Below are 24,897 nucleotides of genomic sequence, written 5' to 3'. Positions count from 1 at the left end.
GGCATGTTGTATGGGTCTATTACAAAAAATATGAAAATATAATGATGTTTGTGGCAGAATGTGAAAAAGTTCTGGGTTGCGAATACCTCTGCGTATCACTGCACAGGAAAACATTCACATATTTTATGCTAATGTCTTTATGCATTAGATAGTTACAATAATAGATCTATAAATGCTTTAAATTAGTGCATGTATAACGTATATTTAAAGTAAAGTAAAGTAAGCTAAAGTAAAGTAAGTACTTGAGGATACCTCAGTCATATTCACTGCTTCCTAGCACACATAAGTTGACTAGTCATTCGATAATAGCCATTTTTCCGACGCTTCTTGAAAGCAGCAGGAGGAGTGATTCACAAACTGGCCATACGTAAACACTCCTGCGCTGCGCTCGCTGCTTACCCACGATGCAGCGCGGTTCCACACAACATAGCCATCTTGTCAGGAGAGAGGGAGGGAGCTGTCGGCGCTGTTAAGATTATCACTTGTTTCAGACGTTTTGGGGTCTGTTCGCTCTTCCACTATAGATAGTAACAAAGTAAAGTGTTCTCGACGGACGTCTTGACGCCAGAGAAGTAGCCGAGTGAAGTAGGTGCGCTTTCGTGAAGATGTCTCGTATACTTGTACCGACGTAGAGGGGGAGTGTGCGGCGGCAGCCACTTGGCTTGAATTGTTAGCTAGCTCCGCTCAGGGCTGCGGGGCCTCCTTAGCTCAAAGTAGCTCCTGCAGCTGGGCAACACTCTGCGACAACGGCCGGCCGACGAGTGGACAGCCGGGGAAGCAGCAGGCCGGTCCGGGCTGACTTTAAATTCAGTCGTCGTACAAGCAGCTTTCGGCGGTGTCGGGACCCCTACTGCTGGACAAGGAGACGTGGAGTTCAGCTTCATGAAACGCAACAGGAGACCGAGAGAGGAAGAGGATGGCGCAGATTCATCTTGATTACAGCTAAATAGGAAGAGGAAAACCAGACCCGAGTGTTGGAAATAAGACAGAAAGCTTCCACCAGCTCGCCTCTTTCTGACGGGAGGAGCAAAAAAACACACACAAAAAAACACACAGCCATACGGGACCCGGAGTCCGACTGGCCAACATGTCGAAGATGCCGGCCAAGAAGAAGAGCTGCTTTCAGATCACAAGCGTGACTCAGGCCCAGGTGGCGGCCGTGGGGGCCGCCGACGACACCGAGAGTCTAGACGACCCGGACGAGTCGCGAACTGAGGACATGTCGTCGGAAATATACGACGTGTCGCGAGCCGAGTACGAGCCCGCGCGCGAGAGGAGTTCCTCCGACGAAGCTCTGAATAACGTCGGGGAGGCGCCAGCAAACGCACCTCAGGCCACTCTGCCGCCTGGGCCAGGAGGTAACACAACCGAACTGAGGAAGGTTGTAGGCTCCGGTTCGGTTCATGGCGGTCAGAACCAGCTGGGGATTTCCCTGACACCTGGGCTACCCCTCATGACTCCGTCTGGAGGGGTCCAGCATCAGCCGCCTGCTACAGCCAGCCCCGGCGTGTCAGCCAGCACCTCCCAGCCTGCTGCAGGGTCCAGCTCTGCCACCTCCACGGTGAGCTGCTCATCACGCTTCAGGGTCATCAAACTGGATCACGGTACTGGAGAACCGTTCCGGAGAGGCAGGTGGACATGTACAGAGTTCTACGAGAAGGACTCGGGGACTGACAGCATAAGGCACGGCAGTGTAACCCTGGACCCTGCTGCAGAGAGGGATAGTGGGCTTGGACCTTCAGTGGGGTCCACAGTGTCCCCAGCTACTCATTCTGGTCCTGGTTTGGGGTCCATGGCGGAAGGGTTTCACTCTACGCTACCGCCGCAGGTTCTGCATCAGAGCTACAGCAGCCAGCAGCATGCAGGCAGTACTTCGGCCACACACACTTCCTTCTCCAGTGTGAAACCCATAACCCTTCCTTCTCAGTCATCCGTAGGGGGTCTTCAGGTTCATGCGGTTCAGAGCGTGCTTCCCGTCGGACAGAATGGTCTACCCCACTCTGAGGTCCAGATACAAAAGTCCCCAATGATGCCTCCTCCTTATGCGCCCCAGCAGCCGGTTCCTGGAGTCCACCCGATCGCCAGCCAGTCATCCGGACTGGCACAGCACCAGACGGAGCATTACCCGCAGCCTCAGCCTGCGTCCATACCTGCAGGACTTCCCGGGGGACAACAGACTCTTCCGGTGTCGAGCCTCTCTGCTGCGACCGGCGGACACATCCCGGCTTCTGGAGTGAGTCAGGCTGGAGATGTCGGCGCAGTGGTGGCGGGGGCTGTCTCTTCAGGACCACCAGCGCCTCAGACTGTAGGGTTTGGAGTCCCCGGGGGGCCCGTTTTGCTCCCACTTCAGACTGCGAGTCAGTACGCCCCAGTCGTACAAGCTCAGCCCATGGGCCACCCTGTGGCTACCGGTGTGCAAAACGTGCCTGCAGTCGGAGGTGGTTCCAGTGCACCTGTGGGCGCTGCCGCCACTGTGCTCAGTGCCTCCAGTGCGACCGTACCAAATGTGACGACTTCCAGCTTGCCTCCTGGTTTGATAGCCTACACCAAGACTCCGGGGATATTGGGGGTGCAGGGCCTCCCCGCCACCGGGTTCGGACAGGTGGAGGCAAGCGGAAGGAAGTCAGAGGGAGCGGCCGTTGCACAGTCACCGGTTGTGTCTGGGAGGGACGCCGGGAAGCCCTTCATGCCTGAGACCCTGCAGCTCTCCACTCCTACTGTCACAAGCCTGTTTGGAATCCTACCTGTCGACGGGGAGGAGGACAGGTAACGCATTCCTGCTTTCTTATGTGAAGTGTTTGCAGGTTCTTTTGAGTCTGACAGGATCATTGTCGACTGTGGCGTATCTCCCCGTTAGCTCAGTTCAGAAACATAAGTTGGAGAGAAATGTGCCGCACAGGTCACAGGAAGCACTTGTTGCTCATTTATCTCATCAGGTGAAGGACTTGGTTTACCTTCACTTCAAATCAGATGGATGGGAGGGAAATGCAGTGGAGCGCAGAAAGAAAATATTGGATTCTAGTTTGGGCCAAAAGAAAAAAAAAAAAGATGGAGAATCAACACTTGAGGCCAGTGCAAGGAACAAGCTGTTGAATATAGCAAACCTCTTGTTTACAACTCAGAACCTCTGTGTGTGTATGGTAGTGTGTTTGAATGTTGCGAGTATAAAGCGTTTATTTTTTTTTTCACAGAAAAGGGCATCTAGTCAAGTTGCACACATAAGTTTGATTTGACAAAAACAAATGCATCAATTAGGTCCCCCCCCCCGATTTGTACCGATAATTGGTTTTCCTCACGCGTATCAGTATTCTGAATCCAACAAGAAATGAAAGGTTTACAAGATCATCCTCATCTGTTCCTTAAAACACTACATGACGTTAGTTGATGCTTTTATAGAGGGACAAATGGTGGTAGTCCTTTGTTCTGATGCGTTTAATGCAGGGGTGCGGCCCTCTGAAGGATTTTGGGCGGCCTAACCTCAATTCTAGAATGGAGCAAATCTGGCCTGCAAGTACCGCTGGTTGATGCAACACCGTCTCATTCACCACTAAATAACATCATCTTCAAAACATATGAATAGATTCTTATTTTTTCAGTGACGTTTTTGCATGCATCTTAATTTTGGAGTAACTAGAACCAAAAGTATTGATTTGATTTTACTCAAAAGCAAAACTTGAAGCCCAATAAGAAAAAAATCAAGCCAAAGAAATTAAAAAACTGTATCTGTTTGATACAAAATAAATAATGCATGACATTTTAAATATTTCTTCTTCTTCTTATTATTATTTGTATCTACGATGATTTACTGGTCCACTTTCAACAAAAAAATAACTATTTTTCAATGATTGAGCTGGTGAAATAAAAAGAGGCACATTTTGTGCGTTTAGCGTCCCGATTTTTGCCAGTAAGTTTCTACGCCACTGATTCATTTTCACACTGCAATGTATATACATTATATATACAGTGACAAACAATTAATGAAAAGGGGGAAAATAGATTAGTTTTTGATGATCACCAATCAGAGCTGATAAAGAAGAGATCGTCTCATTCCGGTTCCTAGTCTGTCGATTAGCACATTTTTAAAAAGCGCATTTAACTTCCTAAACCACTGAGAGCAGGAAGGAAAATGTAACAACTGCAAAATGAAAAACTATCAGAAATGTGGAGTGTAGATTATCTACCTGATCAAAGCAGGAGTACGTAAATGACAGCTACCAGCTGTTTTAAATCTGTTAAAAATAGGTGTTAAATAATAATAATAAAAAAAAGATATTTCACTCGAATACGTGAGACATTTTTCGAGAGGAAACCCCGGTTTTAGGTGTTAAACTGGAACAAGTTGTGGAGCCTGTTCTAGACAACGTGAGCACTTCCTGTTGCATAGAATAGTTTCACTCTGACAGACGTTTCTCGCTCAGTGCGCGCCGGTGTCACTTTTTTTTTTCGTCCCCCTAACAATTTATTGGTCCGGACGTGATGCTCTGACACAGGCGATCTCTTATCTTGAGGTTTGCAATGTGTGTTGCCACAGCAATGCATGCCTGTTTTTTTTTTTTTTTTTTTTTTTTTTTTAAAGGCTAACAGACTTCACAAATTGAACCTGACCAAAGCCACTTCTGTTTCCTAACACAGACCCCAGGATGGTGTGTGTGTGTGTTCTGATGGCTTTTAAGGCACAGCTTAAAAAAAAAAAAAGAAAACGTAGCCCTCGTTGCCGTGACTTAACTCACTGTTCCGGTAGCCTTGGGCTAATCACGGCCTCCCTGTAAATGAGCTGCATGCCTGACCTTTTAATAAGCCAGTTCCTGCTCAGGAAAAATACTTTGGAATATAAACAAGCAAAGAGTGTTTGAGTTTGTGTTGCCACACTCGTGACAGCACGGTTTGCACTTTTACCTGAGCTTTTTAGTGCTTTTAAACAAACAGAGTTAAGAACCAGAGACCCTTGTTTTTTTGTTTTCCTTTCCTTTTATAACATATGTAAAGGTAAAGACTTCCGGCAGCAAACGCTTATGGGTGCCGCTGGCTTTTACTGTCTCCAGATACCAAGCGCACTCTCCTTCCTGAAGTAATCTCTCAGTTCTCAGCTGCAGTAGATGGCACACATAAGCGGAAATGATACAGTGCCTGAAATCTCTCAGTCGTTTCCATTTACAGTCACACAGAGGTGCCAGAATCTAGAGCAGGCAGGAAATGCAGCCTGTAGAGTCCTGGCAGCAACAGGTTTATTGTGCTTCACGTTGATGTGGGTAGTTTATTCAGCTTGGAACTAATTTTAAACTCTAATTAGTCGTGTTTTCCTCTTTTAAATCAATTATTTATTCTCATGTGGTGTCATGTGAGTTAACCAGTTTCCATTAGCGATCGAGATAATTGCTACTGAATTAACCTCATATGATGGTATAAAAAAGCAAAAGATGTATGCCTCAATTAATTGATATTTGAAACAAAGAAGCAAAAATTATTCCTACTGATGCTAAATAACACAATTGACTACAGTTCCAATGCTCCTATGTATATCATTGATTTAATTTTGTTTTGTTATACTAAGCAAATGTGTAATATGGTAATATTTGGGGAAAAGCATTCTGATTAGGGGCAGAGCTATAATGAGTTAATTTCAAATAATTACTCATAATTGATTTTTAAACAAGTAAAAAATTTGAATGAAATTGATTACATTAATTTTATTTTTTTTTTATACATACAAAAGTTCTGACCGGAACCTTTGTATTCGAGTGTTTCTGGTACGCCCGTAAATCTGACGCACAAGCAACATCCGCAAATAAAGATGGAAGACGAAGCTGTTTCTCTTGGTCCACAGAGGGATAATTTCTGCTTCAAATAACGATCTAACAAATTAAAATTAATAAGTTGTTTTGGAGCTCATATGTCTGTTTAATAATTTAGCCACAAAATAAGTTTTTGAATTGAAAATGTTGTCTATTGTGTCAAGTTAAAAATAAAAACAACTATTAATTTAGATCAATTACGGACCCTCCAATTAACCCAATTAAAATTTTTATTGATTCCCATCACTAATAGAAAAACAATAATTTTCAAGAATAATTATATCTCAGGATATTATATCCGCTACATATATCAACTGCTCACAAAAAAAATCTATGAAAATTTGTTGCATATTTTAGTTTAACTAGTGGCAGTTCCTGATTAAAATTTCTATAATTTATCAGGAGCTCTTCCTTTTATCCGATTGGGAGTATTTGACCCATTAAGCAAAGTTTGTCAATTCCATAAAAACTTTAAGATCAACAATTAGTACCTGCGAACAATTTGGATCATGACGGACAAGAGCAAGTTCTGCCTGATGTTGGTGTGAACTGAAGTGTTCTGGTTTAGCTTTTATGCTCTGGTTCATCCCACCACACAGATCCAGATGTCGATAGATTTAAAAAGTCCAGGTTCTACTAAATCTGCTGCTGTACGCGCCAACCTCTACCGATCCATCTTTAATGGGAAGAAAAAGTTCCCCATTTCTGTATCGTATACAACTGGTTTTCTGCCGTGCAGCCTCATATTCAGAAGTGTCCAACTTCTCTGTCACATTTTGCAAACCTGTGACGTCTCCCTCCAGTGCGAATGCTGCGTAAATGACCAAAAAGGGCAAGAAAGAAAACTTTCTGGATTGAAAGCGTGTTGGCATAGCAACACTGACACATGTTCAGCTGTTCTTTTGAGTTTTCATTCTCTGCTCTCTTTCATCCAAACACAAGAGGGAGGGGAGAGTTGGTACCTCAGCAGAGCTTTCTGTGCTGCGTTCACTTGCGCTCGGACAGCTCAATGAAACACTAATTCAGACGGCATGTAGGTTTAAATTCCACAGCGCTGTTAAATGCGTACCCTTATAAAAAAAAAAAAAAGACCACACTATTTTCGACTAATCTAAATTAAAATGTTGAAGTCCCACATTAAAGTTATTCTTTGAAGATTTTTTTAAAATTAATGAGCTACAACAACATTTAATTTCCGTTTGGAAAGTAAATGTTTATCAAGACAAAAATAAATCCCAATTCTTAGGAGAAATTTCTCACAATAAATAATGAATGATGGTACAAAACGCCCACCCCTAGCTGTATGTAAATGTAATAACTATATTTATCTTTCTTGCTAAGAAAAAGTGCAGCATTTTTTGTTTGAGTCACATGCTAGGCAATGCGCAGCAGCAGGTGGAGGAGGGGCAGTTTCAGAGAAAACTCCATCCACTGCTGCTTTGATACGACGGAAGGATTTTGAAGGCCTAGTGACTTAAAGCACTTTGTGTTCTTTCTTCCTTGTGTCAATTTGTTTAAAGTTTGTTTATATTGAAATGCTACGGAACTGGTTTGCACTTCCTGTTTCTCCTCTGCGGTCTGAGGAAGACGAGGCTGTAGCAGAGAGAAATATGCTTTGGATAACGATGGATGTAACCATGACGAAACCAGATCATCAAGTCTTTGATATTCATCTTAATATTTAACACCAGCTATTAATATTACGCCGGGACCAGCAGCGGACCTTTCTGGTTCTGTAACCAGGCTTCCATTGTGCTTGTGTCCAGACACATGTTCAGCTTGTAGGGGGTCTCGTCTCCCATGCTGATAAGAGGAAGGGGCTCTCGTGACAGCCAGCTGGTATCATGTCTGCAGCAGTGCTCTCTCCACTGTGCCCCTATTCTCCTGATAACAGGGGGGTGTGTCGGCAAACTGGTTGTCTCGTTATGACGCGTTTCGCGTTTCTCTGCGATGTGTTTGGGGAACATTTGGGTGATGGTGATCAATCAGAGGCCTTTCTGCTGCTGCCGGCTAGTGAATATTGCTGAATGATGGTCTCGTGCTCTGAATTCGTTTGCTCATCTGGTATCGGAGACTGTTTCAGTTCAAGTGGCTGATTTCAGTGGTGAACTGTGAGCATGTTTTCAGATAAAAGCCAAACATCTCAAAATGCAAGATTATACTGTGTAGAAGCTAATTCTGAAATTAAAAATAGTACCGTAATTATAATAATAGTAAAGATGGAATAATTTGTACATATTTATATCCTTTATAAAGAGATGAGCAGAAATTAAAAAAAAATTAAAGAAAAAGTTACCTAAAGTTTAATACTGGCCGATGCCAATCCGATACAGAAAAATGGTACTGAATTGACTTAAAACGTTTTTTTAAAACACAGACATACATTTACTGAATTAAAGAAACCGAAACTGACAAAAACAATAAACGGACTGCCTTGGTTGGACATGTGAATAAATAAACGGCAACAAACTTTCTTTTAAATGGTTCAGAAAGCGCAATTAGAAATTCTAAATATAGTAAATAATAAAGCATGATGTCCCTCAGAGCACAAAGCATAGAATTAGACTGAATAGATTTGCCCTTATGGATGGGGCATATTGTCACGACTCCCAATCTAGAATTTTTTTTCAGTATCAGTACTGACAGAGATTCTGGTATCAGATCGGTGAGTCTTTAGTCTAATCTTTATCAGATGAGGTTTGGCAGGCAGGGATCGCACTGGGCTAGCTGTAGCCGTGTCCACAGCTCTGAGCTGGGGGTCGCTAACGGTCCCTGTTCCTGGTCTCAGTGTTGCCGTGGACATGTGGGTGTCGCAGTGACACCAGGACAGCGTGTGTAACTGCGTTTTTTTTCCCTCCATGGCCTCCACTCTTCCCTGCTACATCCTGTTTTCAGCTCTCCACCTCCTATTCACTTGATATTCCTCGGCTCGCTCCCCGCTTCCAACACCGAGGCCCTCCGCTCGCATCATATGACATTTGGTGGGCACATTTTATCTGGAGTTACCTCACAGAGAGGTCAGTGTGTGTGTGTGTGTGTGTGAACGCTCTCTGTGTAAACAAGGAGGATTTGACATGCTCTGTGGATCCTCTGAGCCGTTTCCTAAAAGAAAGATGTGTTGTTCCGGTCGGACCGATCCGGCTGGTCTGAAGGTCTGCCGACTCGCCTTCAGTCGTCACCTCCACGCCTCGTATGACAGCCACTCAGTTCAAGGTTTAACTGGGGCGTGTTGTTGTGTGCGCTAGATAAGTTAGATTCTCAGTAAAGTTGATGTTTGGGAAATAAAGTAATCAAATAATTAATAAAGATTACTCTTCAGTAGGATTTGGCAGTATGGATTTAAGAGCTTTAGCATGATATTTTGTAGTACTATTGCGATGACAATAAGGAAGATTAAAAAAAAACAAACTGTATTCTGTTTTTTTTTTTTTTATCTGACTGCATGACAGAATTCATAGCGATGTCAGTGTTGCCAAATACGTTTAATCTTTTTTTAGCTAAGTTGTGCAGATTAGAGTGCATGCTTAAACAAAATAATTATTTATTATGTTTTGGGTAACTGTATGACTGTGACTGCATGGCACAGCATTATAGCTCCACAAATACAGATATTGTTCTTGGAAGAAACAAAAAACCCATTTGAAGTAGACTTCTTCAAGACGGCAACAGATTTTTTCCAGACAAGAAGTTATTGCAGTAAACAATGATTTTGCTGTCCTAAGACCATTTTCAACCATGGTGACGACATAATGCAACAACAGATTCTCAAAGATCAGTGAACTTTAAATGCTTATGAACATTCAACACTGGAACTGGAAGGTATTTTAAATATCCAAATTAAATAAATACAGCGACTAAATGAATTTTAAAGTCTCAGTTAAAAAGAAAAAACTCTTTTAAATACAGGGCTAGTTGAGACCAAAGCACCACACTGAAAACTTTTACCATCTAGCTTTGGCAGAAAGACAAAAAAATCGATAAATCATGGTAATGGTAATTGTTGCACTCGTTTTAATTTATCATTTGATGAACTGATTTATTGCTTATTGCAACAGTCCTAGTTAGAAGCGAGTCATTATGATTCAAAGTGAAGAGTCAAAGTGAGGTATCATGTTCTGATCGGATGATGTCAACCTTCAATCATTTGCCACAAAACAGTTATATTAATTTGTTGCTAGGTCTTCGACTTGCTTTTGGGCATTAAAAAAAAAAAATCTGATCATTCTTTCTCCAAGATGAGTTTTATTTGCTTTAAACCAGGAGCTCTAATCCGAAAGAACGGAGGGAAAAACAGAGTCTTTATGTGCTGTAAATATCTGCCAGTATGGTTCGTCCTTTTCCTTATTTCTGTTTAGTTTTTCCTCCTTCCATCCTTCTCATTTCTGATATTAGGTCGTGGATTTCACATTTTGGCACCGTTCAACGCAGGCTTTTCACAAAGAGCGGCTTTCATAAACGATATTGACATGTTGTGTTACAGGCTCACAAAGAGCAGCATTGAGAGGCGAGCGCTCGCTGCTTCAAAAACAGCAGAACGATGACTCGGGTTCTAGAGGAGGACTTTGAGTCATCTGATTTGGTGGATTTGGGCCGATAGCAGAGACGTACAGAGCTCTCTAAGTTTCAGCTGCGGAGGAGGGGAGTTCTCTCTGGAGGTGTGCGTCCGCCGCACGTGTGGATGTGCGCAGGGTTTTTTTTTTGTTTTGTTTTTTCTCCACTGCCCGCAAAGTGATTTTAAGCAGAGCGCTAGCAGAGAGCGAGAGTGTTTAGTCATGAGGTAATGTGACAGAGGCAGTTTGTGCCAGAGGTTTCTAGGAAAGAGCCTTGGCTGCGGTAATATTCACACACATGCTGTAGATCAACTCCACAGTCTCTGTGTGTGTGAGAGTGTGTGTGAGTGCGGAGGTGGGAAGGGACCAGTTAGTTTTGTAAAAGACGACTAGGCTGCGTGAGTGTGTGTGTGTGTGTAAAATGAGTGCGTAGGGGTCAACGGGGCAGGAGTGGGGGGGTTTCCTTCCCCACCCCCACCGTCCATCCCTCGCTATGGAACACAGTGTCCTTGTAACCAACTAAAAGTAAATGTAGGAATCCGCCGATCGGGGATTTGTTTCCGATTTCTGCTTCTCATGTCAATCTGGCTTTTAGACGTGTTTAGTTCTGTAGAAAAACAAAACAACAGGCAACAAAAATCACTGCATTTTGAGTATTTCTTCAATGTTTTCTTGTAGTTTCTGATGCAAACATAGTTTTTAAGAAAACAATGGGGTGTTTCTGTTCAGTGAGGGGTGATGTCCCACTGTGTGCGTGTCAGAGAGCAGACATTTATAAATTTGAGACAAAATAATTAAAAAGTAGGACAGGACAATGCGGCCGCAGAAACATGTCACAATATAAGCATTTCATATCAGTCGATATCGCTATTTATTGATTATTTTTTATTGAGCTTATTTTAATTTATGACGTGATTCGTTGATAAATTTTTTATTGCGACAGGGTTTGGTGGCAAGACATGTAACTGCTGCTGTGCATGTTACACAACAGGTTGTTGCTAGGTAACCGGAGAGTCACTGAGTTAGTTGATGATGTCATCAACCTTGCTTAGCTGGTCGTTAGAGGTTGAGCAGTTAAACCCTTCCCCCTGCCTACATCCCCCAGAATGCCGTTGGGTTCTGGATCGAAGTCCAGAAAAAGGGATTCAGTTTTCAGTTTTCGTTAAGCCAGTCAATTTAAATATCAACCAATTTCGGACACCAGCCGACGATACATCTCAGGTTAAAAGTCTAAACCAGATGTCGAAAGAATCATTCCAGGATAAACATCCTGACATATTATCATGTCTGATTTTATTCTCAGTATCTGGTTTAAAAAGTGCAGAATATCTTATCGTACAAATACTTTTCATACCAAAATGTTTCTAGCTCCAAAATTTGAAAGCGGTCTCGTTTCAAATTCTTAACATTTTCACATGTTAAGAAGTTAACATGTGAAAATGATCCTTTTTTTTTCCCCAAGTAGCACAGCTTGTGCAACTCCAGTGAACCAGTTGGAGGAAGGAGGCCCATAAAGTTCAGCATCCATTCCTGCTTCATTCCACTTTAACGTCACATTTTCTGATCGCCCTTAGCGTCACAATGACAATATTACACGGTTACCACAGCAACATTAGAGTCTTGTAGTGGGATTCAAAGTGGGTAAAAGCATTTCCAGAATCGGTTCGGTGTGTTTTCACTGTTTTCTCTCTCTCTTCACTGTTTCTCTTCTCTTCTCTCTCTTCCTCGGATGTGGTTGACACAGGAACCCCTCCACGGCTTTCTACCAGGCCTTCCAGTCTGGAAGCAGATTAAGAGACTCAAAGGCTCACAGCGATAGGTACAGTACCGAGCTGGATTGGACTGGGCCGGCCTGCCAGAGTGTAACAAAGCGCGTGCAGTGTTCAGCAGCAGTGAGCTTTGCTTTTTGACACGTGCATGGATTGAGTTTGGAAACAAAGCTTGGCAGCGGACGCAGCGCTGGCCGCCGGCCGCCTCAATAAGATCTGTCTCGCCCTGTTAATTCCCTGCAGTCGTTCTCCTGAGCTTCCTGTGACATCATATAACACCTTTGTCGCTCAAGGGATGACGAGGCGTTGCTTTCACAAGCTCTACTAACGTTTCTATAGAGCTATCCACCAGGATAATTGCTCTCCTCTTGAGTTTCAAAGATGAACAAAAGTACACGGAGTCAAAAGAGGCCAACTCAAATGGTCAGACAGGTAATCGGATTAAAAACCAGTTCAACCATCCCTTATGGGGGAATTTTACTTCTTTCAATTAATCTTTTAAACACCTGGAGACACTTTGAGCAGCAGTAAGAGATCCTTAGTGGGCCTTAAAAAAAAAAAAGTAATTCCCCTTGAAATATGTTTTATTGTGATTCTCTGTCAAAAGCAGCACATAAATATGGAACAGTCTACAAATTCTGCATATTGTTTGGGTAAAAATAAAATCTGAAAAGTAGTATATATATTTTCCATATCATTAAGGTTTAAATTTATTTATGTCTAAAGCCTTAAAATGTCTTAAATTCATTCAAGAAAACATAAGTTGGCTTTAAACATGTTAATCACAGGTCTTAAATTTTGTCGTGGAAAGACTATTTAGCCTTAAATGTCTTATATATATATCTATATATCTTTGTATTGGTGTTTTCTCGTGGGACTTTTCTGTCAGGCAAGGTGACTCAAGGTGATTCAGGCTATCGGTAACTAGCTGTTTATGGTAACTAGCTTTTTTTTTTTTACATCTGTAAGTGTAAATTTATCAGAGTTCATCTTTGCCACTGACTCGCTTCTGTTGCCAACCCATAATGATGCTAGGTCCATTCTGTATTGGGGAAAAAAGAGAAAACTTGCCATTGTGGGGTTTAAGACTTTACAACCATTCTCGGTGTGAGAAGCACAAAGCTGCTGCCAAGAGCAACAAAACAGACCCAAGCAATTTCACAGTTCTGGTCCCTTGACAAATACAAAAACATATTTTGTGCATTTCTTTCATGAATCGTATTGATAATGGTCTTAAAAAATCTTAAATCTGAGTTTAAACTCTTAAAGGTCTTAAAAAGTTTAAGGTCTTTAAGACTAAAGGGCATATTTCTGAATTTTTTCCTCTTTCTCTTGAGAATATCTCAAACTCAGATTAGCACAGATGCTCAACCGGATTTAAGTAGGGGTGCACCGATTTTCTTAAATTTGGGAGCTCAGCAATCGGCCGATACATGAGTAGCCGATTTTATTCAACTCCACAAAAGTCTGAAAATCAGCCACTGCCCACCAGGTCACATCTGAACATTTGCTATTAGCAAGTTAGAAATCAGATTTGGTCACACACGTTTGGACTCTTGTTCACCAGTTAGTTCTTGCATGTTCCAAATTACCTCTTTGCTTACCTTCACAAAGTGTCATTAGCGGTATATTTAGGTTTCTAGTTGTAGCATGACAAAATGTGTAAAATGGTGGTATGAATACATTTCCAGGCCCTGCACTTACAGTTTCAAAGTTCCAAAAAGCGTTTGTGTTGAATCAAACTGAGGTTTCTAATGACCGTGGGCTCAAACAAGGGTTCATGTTGGCCACCAAACAGAACGAGGAACTGCTTGGCTTGTTTTGTTCTTGTGAAGAAACAAGAAAACATGTTCAGTTTTATAGTTATTTCAGAAAGTTAGACCCAGGAAGATATCTTGTCTTGGTTCTGGAGCTGGAAGAGAAGCGGATTCAGTTTGCTTGGAGACTAAATGGATCTGCTGTCTTCACTGCTCTACATATCCAACCAAAAAGAACCAAATATAGAGTGACTATGTTAGACTGGTTTTATTAGGAAGAAGTTGTGAATATCTGCTGTCCTGTCTGCCAACCAGTCGGTTTGGATTCAACAAACTGCATTTAAATCACTTGCCGAGTTTAGTACAAGTCAGATAAAAGTTGAGGAAATGTCCCGGACATTTTCTTCTTCTTTCATGATTAATGTTTGTAGTAGTTCCAGTGCTCCCCCACACTTACTGGAACCTCATACTGGATTTGGCCCACGGACGATGTCCATATTGATCCCAAATTACTTATAGAAGAGCATTAAAAGACTGACGGCTAAGTGATTGTCCAAAAAGACAACACCACAAGAAAAAAAGGTGTCCTCACTCGGTAACAATTGAGAACCAAAGGTAGTTTTCTGCAGGTTCACTAGACGATTGGCTTTCAATTCCCTACTCAGACAAGCCAACATGGTCTGCGGTCTCTTAGGGCTGCCAGGACGGGTCAAAACTACCGTTTACCATCAGAACCGTTTGCATTGATGTCGGCAGCATGTGCAGTAAAATTTGAGGAGGAAAGTCACATTCCGTGATAAATCAGATTTTGGCTGCAGCAGTTGGACCACAAGGTCAATGTGCAGAGCACATGTGGAGCATGCTATCCCGATTGCCACACAAACAGAGTTAGCGAAAATGGTGTGAGTCTTATTGTGGGAGGCGATCTAAATGCTTGGACATATCCAGGTTAAATTCTTCAACCAGTGACGATGCGTGAACTTTACTTTTAGTAAACTTACACACTGTGTACGGTCACTCCATACGCTATTAAACCAGATTATTCTTGTTTGCTCATTTTTTCCAGAAGATAACGCTAAAGTCAATAGAAGAAATAAGTTTATGGAGTTACAACCTAAGTAATGAACTTGGCAGCTCAACCTGCAAATGCTGTTGAGTGTTTTTTTCTATTGCCAAGAAGAAGCATTGCTGCAACAGCTGATCAAACACTAATTTCCTCACTTTATTGCTAAGTTGATGGTCAGATCTGTGTGGTACCTGTATCACCACAAAGTTGTAGTTCTAAACAAGGTTTAAAGTCCGTATGTGCTGTCTTAATGTTTTCAAGACTGCTTTGTTGCAATTAGAACAGTTTTTCACTGAAATCTGTTCTTCTGTTCCTTGATTGATGTTTGAATCTTAAGAAAATGTCCAGCTGACAGTGTGGGAGGGTAATAGCGAGGGGCCCCTCTTTAAAGGAACTCAACTTTGCTGTGATGACATTTACAAGAATGGAAAAGAAACAGCTGAAAGCATAAGTGAGTGACAGGAAATGAAACTGCTTTAAGAGGAATATACAGCTAACACACCGTCAGCAGCCAACTGAGGAACTGTACGCTCCAAAAAAAAAAAAAAAAAAAATCAGTGCACGTCTCGCTTTTAATGGCTGCAGCGTTAGCGTGAAGTGGATCTGCGCCGTCTGTTTTAACTGAACCAGAACAAAGCCGTGAGATGAAGCTGGCGGCCTCGTTACAAGCGTTTAGCTTTTCCCCTGCTTCTCTGAGCGGTTGGTGTTGTGGAGACGCCAATCGCCCGAGTCTGCTTGCGTTTCCATGGAAGCCGGGGATAACTAACGATGTGTTTGGGCCGGTGTGCTTTGTAGATCTTGGTGTTGATGACCCCTCGTGTTGTTGACCCATAATTGTCCGCTTCTATTTTTTTTTTTTTTGCTCGGGCTTGTTTGGGGTCCGTTTCCAACGTAACAAGATGAAGTCATGGAACAGGTTTAGTGAAACCCCAAAGAAGAACACAGATTTAACCTTTCTAACAAAGCCATTTTTAACATGATGGTTATTCTATCCAGCAAGTTTTTTTTGGTGATCCACCCTGTCTGTTAGAATCTAACTACATAGTCAGTTTTCTTATGTTTATTAGAGACTCAGACATTGATCAGACTTTTTGTGCCAGCCGACTTCCAATTTTGTTCTCATGAACTATAAACAGCAACTAAATACTTTTTCTTCTGGGTAAATCAAAAACTGAATGAAGTGACTATTAAAATGCTTAAACTTTCAGTTATTTCTCTTGGCATAACTGAAAGTCGGCAAATAGAGGAACTTACAAAAAACCAACTAAAAAGAAACTTTCCTTTACCGGACAGATCATACTTGACTGACTTTATGTTGCAGACAGGAAAATGTAATGTGCATTATATTACTGTATTACGCCAACATAGTTCTTCTATTGTTTTTTCAAATTCAAAAATATTCTAATGATCATAAAAGGGAAATTAAAGTGTTGTCTCATATTAATTTAAGATTCTACAAATATATAAATAGTAAAAAGTTAACAAAAATAAATAGCTAAAAAGGAGCTACTTACTTTTTAACTACAGAGTTAATAAGTAAATTATTAGTACATACAATATATATGACTGTATGTTGTATGTGCAGCTATATGAAGTATAACTGTATATTTGATATTTATTTCAAATATACAGTTTGAAATGACATAAAATGCCATTTCAAACTGTATATTTCATAGAAAAATAGCTCTTGCTGTTTGATAATAAACCAATTTATTTATTGTAGCTATACTGATTGAATATTCACAATTTACTCTCGAACCAGAGGCAATGTAATACCATGTATGTTAAATAGAGCAGTATGTGTCACACAGCTCCGCAGTTAAAAGGAGTTCAGATACAAAATGATTACAGAAGACATTTAAAACTGCCTCAGCATCTCATATTAGCTATTAGCTCATTAAACACGTATAACTGTAGTCTCTGATTTTATTCGTTGTAGACAAAGTGGAGCGCTAGCTGTAGGATAGCCAAAAGACTCAACATTTCTCACTCCAAGACGGACATGACAGAAAGATTTTTGGCTTTAGGAAAGAACGAACAGCAACTTTATTTGAACTAATTCAACATCAAGTTATCTGCTGAATCCAACTTTCTTCTCTAGAAATCTGATTCATTTATAAAAGCTTTTCACACATTTTGTGATGTCATTAGAAACATACTTTTGGCTCATATGTTTTTGTATCTTTTATTTTTTAAGAAGTTTTTAAAAATATTTCTTTAAACGTTTTGTCAAGGTTTAACTCTCAGAAACCTAATGAAACTGGGAAAAAAAATTCTGATACTAAGATCAGTTTTGAGTTCAAGTTAGAAAATGTAGTTGCTGTAACAGAAAATTTAAATTTTTTATTTTTTTACAAGTCACTAATAACTGAAACTAATTAAACACCAAGATGTCTGTTGAGCTGCTAGCTTCCCACCAGTGGGAACTAGCGACCTCAACTACTGCTGGTTGTATTCAAAATGTCCCAGTACATACCAGTTGTCCCCATTGAACAAGCAGCTCAATGCCAGCAGCTCAGCAACATGTACACACACTCACAGGTGTTTTGAGGATAGATAGAAAAGAAAGGGGGGGGGGAAAACTAACTCCTCATAGTTGCAGGTCTGATCTTTTTTATTTGTCGTGTATGTTCACAGTGGTGCTGTGCCGTTTGTCTTAGAGTCCCATTTGTTCCATAAATGTCAGTAGATGCTCTCTGAAGTGCTTTGAGGCAAATAGAAGTGCTGAGTTGTCTCCAGGCAAACTGATTCGTAGGAAGGTAGTTGCAAAGAGCGTGTCTGTAGGTTCTCATGAGAAACATGCAGGAATGGGCAGAGTGATGACAAGTAATTGCCCCTGTAATAATATGTCATTTTAGTCGATTGTGTCTTGTTACTTTTATATGGAAAGAAAATAACTTGGCAAACTCGCACCTGCAACTTGAAAACAGGTACTGTGAGTTTTACCTGATCTTTTACAAGGAGGACACAACCAGCTCTGATGATGCAAATCGTTTCCTTTAAATTACAAATGAACTGATCTAAAACTGACTCTATGAGTGCAGAAAAAGTTTCAGTAAATGGTTTATGAACAGTCAACTACTTCCTATTTTTTTCCCCCTCAGTCTTGAGTTCTCACCACAAACCATTTGATTTCCTTAGGCCTTGTTTGCTGAGACGAAGCTCTAAATAGAAACGTGATGTGACCCTCAATAGTTTTACAACTTGATTAATTTGCATGACATTGCCACCCAAATTATGCTTTGAAGCTTGCTCGGTTGCAGTTTTTGTACTTCCTCTATGTTCTCTGACGACTCATGGTGCATGCTTGTGTAAGAACGCGTTTAGCACAACCGGTGGAAGACGTCTGTTGACTGAAATGAGAAAAACACCCACACTATATTTAATTTGAATATCCTTTATTTATTCCAAAGGGAAATAAGTTTTGTAACTCTTATCATCCAAGTATCTTCAAAGAGTCGTTGAGACTATAAATCTTTGGGCAAGAAGAATCTCCAGTAGCAGTCAGTCCTGCAGCAAGTCTCAAGAGGCCTCTGACTGAAGACTGTTGCTGTGTGACAGTGTCATGACTGTCAGGACATGCTAACAGCTCCATATCCAAAAAGCAGAGATATTTTACAGTAACATGTCCAGAATCATACAAGTATGGCTGAAACGATTAACCGCGATTAATCAGTTGTTGAAATAATCGTCCACGAGTTCAGTTGATGATTAATCGATTGCTAGACTGTCCGACCTAAAGAAGGGCATTTGTTGACATACATACTCCGAGCAGTAATTCAGCCAGAACTGTACAAAAATTATTGCTTTTAAGGTAAAAACCATGTTTTACCCAAAACGCCTAAGATTCACTAAATGAATGTTATGTTACTTCATTTGAGGCAATAGAATGTTTTATTTTAAAAAAAGAATTGAATTGTTCATTTGCATCCCTTAAACCATTTCTAATATTGTATAAAAATGTTTAAGTGGGCAAATAGAAAATCTGCACCAAGTTCCAATTTTTTTAATTCAATAAGTTGATCATCAGAATAATTGATAAAATAATAATTTGTTGCAGTTTTTGGCTAGCACTGCTAATCCATCTCATTTGCTTTTGCTGCTTCTCTTTACACCTCTGTCTGAAATAGATCTATTTGCATCACGCGAGTCACGTGATCGAAACCGGATGTTACTGCTGGCGAAAACGACAGACTGCGACAGAAAGTAGCAGGAGAATGGTTTGTTTTGGGGGTTTTCAGATCGTGTGCGGTCAGAAGATGCACAGTTCATAAAAAGTTGTGCGTCAGTCAAACATGTCGAATCCACAGCTCTTCTGTAAAATCGCAGAGAATAATTTCCCTAATACACAGAACACGTAGCCACTCCCAAGTATAAGAAGATTGTCTGTCCAACGACTGATGGATGATGATGACTGATGGATGATGAGCAGTACTACCATGGGTGAATTATTATTGTTTCTCATGTAACTGCTTATATCCGTCGCTGCCTTGATTCTTAGTGACTTGTTGTGTGAACAAGCTTATTCAGTGTGATTTTTAATTTCTTATTTAATGGAAACACGGAAAATGCAGAATGTCAGCAGAACATATTCACATATTTGCGCTCTTTTGCAATGGAAGCGCAGCTACTGATGCATTCACAATATAGGGGAAAAAGTTGAAGGGCTCTGAATGTACTGTATGCATTTCCGTTGACCAGGTGAAGTTATAACGTCGTCAGGATCTCGCCTGCCGATCTCTGTTCTCGTCTCATCACCCTGGAAGGCCGCCTGTAAAGCACTTCGCCGCCTGTAAAACGTTTCGCCGCAGCGGGAACCCTGCTGCTCTTAAACACACCAGCAGATCTGTCACAAATGACAACAATTTGATGGCCCCAAGAGATTCTCGCCCTTCTATACTTTGCTTTCTCTAGTGGACTTTTATTGGCATTCCTGTTTAGCTGCCAGTGCTGTATGGGAACCCGTATGCGGAGCTTGTAAATGTCAGCCGTGTTGATGTAGAAGTATCTGTTGCACAATCAAGAGTAAACCGAAACCCACATTAGCATTCTGTTTCATTTCAGCCCAGCCCATTAGCTTCAGAGGCTCAACTTTACACACTGCAGTACCGACACAGTCTCCTTTTGAGGGGACCGAGTTGAGGTCAGATGGATTTCTGTACTAATTCCCCCCAAAAGCATAAATAAATTTCTTCAGTCACTCGTGTGGTTTCCAGAACCCGCTCCTCCTGCTTACCTGAAAGAACTTCCAGTTGTTCTCGCAAGTTCTTTGATTACCAGATGGTGTCCTAATAGGGCACTGATAGGATTTTGTTTCTCTGCTTGCATCAACGTAACTACTACAGCCGCAGCTAAAGTTGCGAGCATCAACCCAAACCTTCAGGGTTTAACAAGAATTTGAGCCCACAAATCTTCTACGACTCCATAGGAACGGTTGTTGTGTTATCGATGTTTTCTGGTCACCATAGTTACAGATCCGTCACTGGCACAAGTCCCGCTGACGGTACACACTGGTGTTTCGAATTTTCCTCGTCTTCTAGTCCCTGATGTGATTACAGGAGTTCTGCAGGAAAAGCTCCAGGGAAGACGGCTTCTTTCTCTCTCTCTCTCTTTTTTTTTTTCACTGTAGAAGTGAGATCATTGGGAGTTCTGGGAGGAGGAACCACAGCAGAAGATCTATCGTAGTTTGGGTTATCTGTGAATGATTTTAGGGTACCTAGATGAACGTCTAACCGCAAACACGAGAATGTTTGAGTAAGCAAATTAAGAAATCTCTGATTAGAGAGGTATAAGAGAAATTTTGTGTGGTTTGTTTGCGCATTGTCTCTTCAAATTACAAATCAAGTTATGTCATTTCCAGAAGTAGGCAAATAGTGGGCTGGTGTGAACCCAAACATACCGGGGCAGTGGGGAGCTGTAGGGTGTACAGAGTGTGGTTTTATTTTTCTGTACTGTCAAAAGCCACTGAAGCAACAAGGGTGGAACCCATAACCCATAAGCTCTTTATTTTATAGACTGAGAGGAGGAAAAAAAATTCCATTAGGGAGGAAAAGTTTAGGAGAGCTCACTGTGCCTAAATTAAACACACATTTTTCGCAGCTTTGGGTCATGAAACGGTTCACCCTCGTGGTGGCGGTGGGGTGGGGGGATAATGTGGTCTATGTGGGGGGCAAAGAATTAAGAATAAATTTGTGCCTTGCAGCGATGGGCGTGCGTCTCAGAGTGGATCTCTCGTAGCAGGCGTTCAGGAGCCGCGTGAGGCCAGGTGGCCGGGCGGGCCATGTAGCTTAGTCGTATCTTAGGAACGAATCAGAAGGAAGGAGAGAATAAAATGAGTGATGGGGCGTCATGGCAGCAGAGGTATGGGAAGTATTCCTCCCCAGCACATCCCCCTGATAACAATCAGCCTTAGCGCTTCCGCCCATCTCGCGCACACCAGCCAGACGGACTGCGGAGGAATAGGACATCTTGTCCCCAGTAGGGGGTCGAGGGTAGGGTTCAGGGGCTGACAGGATGGGGACTGTGCTGCAAGGCATGCTGGGATTGAGCTTCAGGTCTTTCAAAAATATTGTGTGTTTCAGAAACTCATGAGAATTTGTGGACAACAGTTTACAGATTGCTGCTGCAGTGGGGGGCAGTTGGTTTAAGTCTGACTGATGCAGCTGGACATGAAGCTCTCTGTTGCCCTCTAGTGGAGAAAAGTCATTTTGCTCATACTTCAGTGGTTTTCAAAAAGGATTCGTATTTTGTCTCACTACCACACACTTCAGTGTTTTATGTGACAAACCAACAGAAGTAATTCATAATTGTGAAATGGTATGAGGTTAAATAAACCAAAATCATGCTGCTCATTTGTACCTTGGATTATGAGTAAAATATTTCTATTCTAATAACTGCACCGTATCTTTATCTTGTGCAATATATCATTACTATTATTGCCGTTATTGCTAATCTTGTTTTATATATTTTCATAACACTTTTGGAAGACGTTTGTGTAAACCTGCATATCTCGATGCTACACACCTAAGTTTCCCCTCTGTGGGATAATAAATTTAATTCTATTTGTATTCACGCCTCCTGAGTCAACACTGCGTAGAACCAACTCACTGAGATTACAACGGAGTAAAATTTTTTGTCCTTTTTTTCCTGTTTGTTCCCTGCAATAATAATTAAGTGCTCCCAATTAAGTGACTTCGTCTGCCGGTTTCTCTTACTGGATTTTATTTGCCACGTTTTTCAGATGAAAGCCGTTCCTTCCACTTCCTTCCTTCTTGTCATCTTAAAACATTTCCGGAAATATCAGATGTTCCTCCTATAAAGTATTGTGCCAATATAACCAAGTTTGTCTTCTCCATTTTCTTCACTGCCTTCACTGCTTCGCTGCCTCCAGAGGCCAGGACATGGCAGTGCCCAGAAAATCTCTTTAGAGTTTCTGATTTTATTATGAAAGGTTAACACTGATTATGTGTAATAAAGACAATGTTTGCCCTCTTTACTCTGTTATAAAATAACTTTTTCCTTTAAATACGCACTGACCGATGCTATCTACACTGCCTAGATCGATTTCTTGTGTTGGGTGTTTTGTTGTTTCAGGATAAATGAGCAACTTCTGCAGGGAAGCTAAAGCTAATCTAATTCCTTCTGTCTTCTTTCTTTCAGTGCCTCTGGAACCAACATTGTTGCCATTGATAATAAAATTGAACAGGCAATGGTAAGCTCATCAGTTATTTGTTCTCTATAAGAAAATATTCTAATTAAAATCATCAGAATTTTAATTAGATTTATAATTTATTTCTTTAATTCATTGCAGAAAGTGAAACTTCCAACTTATTTAGATTCATGAGAGAGAGAGTGAAACATGTTCAGGCCTTCATTTTCATTATTATAGATAATAACGTCAGAAATTTCCAACATATATAGATTCAAAACATGAATAGTCTTCCATGTTTGCCTTTTTTTTTTTACTAGAAACGCTTATTTTCCCAGCCTTTTTTTATTATTATTTTGTCCAAAAAAAGAAAATGCTCAGCAACACTTTTGCTAACAAAAAAAAATACATTGATTTTTTATTTTTTTAGTAGTACTCCAATTCTTAAAGAAACAGAATTTTGGGTTAACATTAGCTATCAATCGCTAAAATGAACTAATAATTGAATCTATAATTCAATGAAGTTTCAGATTTTGTATTAAATTATTGAAATAAACCATCTTTAAATAAAATCATGCAACTGCTGCGCTGCACCGCAATTGGCCTGTTGACCCACCTGCTCCTTCCCGTGTGTTTGTGCAGGACCTGGTGAAAAGCCATCTGATGTATGCAGTGCGTGAGGAGGTGGAGGTGCTAAAGGAGCAGATCAAGGAGCTGTTTGAGAGGAACTCTGTGCTGGAGCGGGAGAACGCCGTGCTCAAATCTCTGGCTAACAGCGAGCAGCTGTCTCAGCTAACGGCCCCGGCCGCCGTCGCCCCTGTCCCTGTCCCCGCCCCTGCCCCTGGGTCCGCCTCCCCCCCCGGCCTCCAGCAGCTCCATCCCAAACCCCAGCAGCTCCAGCCTGAGCAGCCCCAGACTCAGCTCGACGCTGGCCAACAACTGCAGCCCAACGTCACCTCCGCTTGAAGTGCGTCTGCCCTGCTTCGCACAGGGCAGAAACAAAGCATCTCCTTGTACAACTTAATATAATTAGTATATGTGAAATTAAAAGAAACTGTCTTTAGCCACCAGCTTGACCACAAAGTACAGTGCTTCTGTGTGTGTGTGTGTGTGTGTGTGTGTGTGCGAGCGCGCGGCTCCCGTGTGTGTGTATGTGTTAGCAAGTTAGCAAGCGAGACTGTGAACTGGTTTTGAAATGTATGCGCGTGTCTGTACTGTGGGCCTTTCCAGTGTTAATGCAATCATCAAAGGGTGTGTGTGTTTGAGGGAGAGAGAGAGAGAGAGAGACGGAGGCTAACCGGAGGTGTGAGAGGGGCGCGTGGCAAGCAGGCTGGAGCGGCTTCAGAACCAAACCCAAACCGCACCGCCTGACGCGCTCAAAGGGGTTCACCGGTGAAAAAGAGACAGACAGGAAGTAGAAAAAAAGTGCTTATTTTTTTAAACGAGACAGAGTCGGGAGGGGTTAGCTGCTCAATGTCGAGATCCAAGAACTGGGAGAGTCTTTATTTTGTTTTTGTCGGCGCGCCAACACTGCTGCCGTCACCTTGCATCAAGTCCAACTCTCGCATCAGTCCTCCTGAGTTCTACTGTTATTAGTGTTTATTTATTACAGGGCTGCTATTACACGAAATGAACAATTCCATGAAACCTGTTAAATAGTAGCCTGGTGACTCTTCTTCGTCTTCTTCTTTTGTTTTACAGTGTTTTAACAGCTCAGCCTCTTCCCAGGCTGCCCTCTGTGAAGACAAATAAAATGTAGGCAAAATAAAATGAAAATTCTGACAAATGTTTAACACTAACTCAGATATCACGCTGCAATTGCCAATTCATAGCTTGAGCTCGATTGAATGTACATTTTTGTATAGTATAAAGTATTATTCGCCTTGATGGGCGACAGCACCTGTCGACGTCAGATGTTAATATAAGCCAGCAAAGGGGGGGAGGAGTTGAAGAAAACCCACTTATTTGATCTTAAAGTGAATTTAAGAGTATTACCATGCCCCCCCTTCTTTACTTTCAGTTTTAGCTCCACTGGTTTTCCTGTGGGAAGCGGGGCCAACGGAGGGGAGGGAGGGGGAAGAAGCTGTGAAATCATCCAACATGCGTCAAAGTACGTCAACCAAAGATTAAAAGCTGTGTAAATCGATTTCTTTTGAGATGCACACGTGATTTTTTTTTTTTTTTTTTGTTACTTCCTCCTACACAAAAATAGTTTCGTTGCTGTTCAGCATGTTCTGCATGATCTGTAACCTTCAAACCACTTTCTTACCTCATTTTTATTCAGCACTCTTGTAAGATAGTCTGAACAGTGTAAA

General features: G+C 41.6%; 1 protein-coding gene across 2 annotated transcripts; it reads left to right on the top strand.

Annotated features, from left to right (window-relative positions):
- Nucleotides 1–428: 428 nt before the first annotated feature.
- Nucleotides 429–24,897, top strand: tsc22d2 (TSC22 domain family member 2). Of its 2 annotated transcripts, XM_005802422.2 has the most exons (4): nucleotides 429–2,766; nucleotides 12,087–12,161; nucleotides 22,594–22,645; nucleotides 23,225–24,897. In XM_005802422.2, the coding sequence occupies exons 1-4, from the start codon at nucleotides 1,088–1,090 to the stop codon at nucleotides 23,546–23,548; spliced, it is 2,130 nt and encodes a 709-aa protein (XP_005802479.1). In that variant the 5' UTR covers nucleotides 429–1,087; the 3' UTR covers nucleotides 23,549–24,897. The 2 variants fall into 2 exon arrangements, with proteins under 2 accessions (XP_005802479.1, XP_023191452.1); XM_023335684.1 differs by lacking the exon at nucleotides 12,087–12,161 and having other exon boundaries at nucleotides 430–2,766.

Source organism: Xiphophorus maculatus, chromosome 6 (assembly GCF_002775205.1).
Source record: "Xiphophorus maculatus strain JP 163 A chromosome 6, X_maculatus-5.0-male, whole genome shotgun sequence".
NCBI classification, from domain to species: domain Eukaryota; kingdom Metazoa; phylum Chordata; class Actinopteri; order Cyprinodontiformes; family Poeciliidae; genus Xiphophorus; species Xiphophorus maculatus.
Note: the sequence above shows the minus strand (reverse complement) of the source record. Positions and strands in the feature narration are given on the sequence as shown.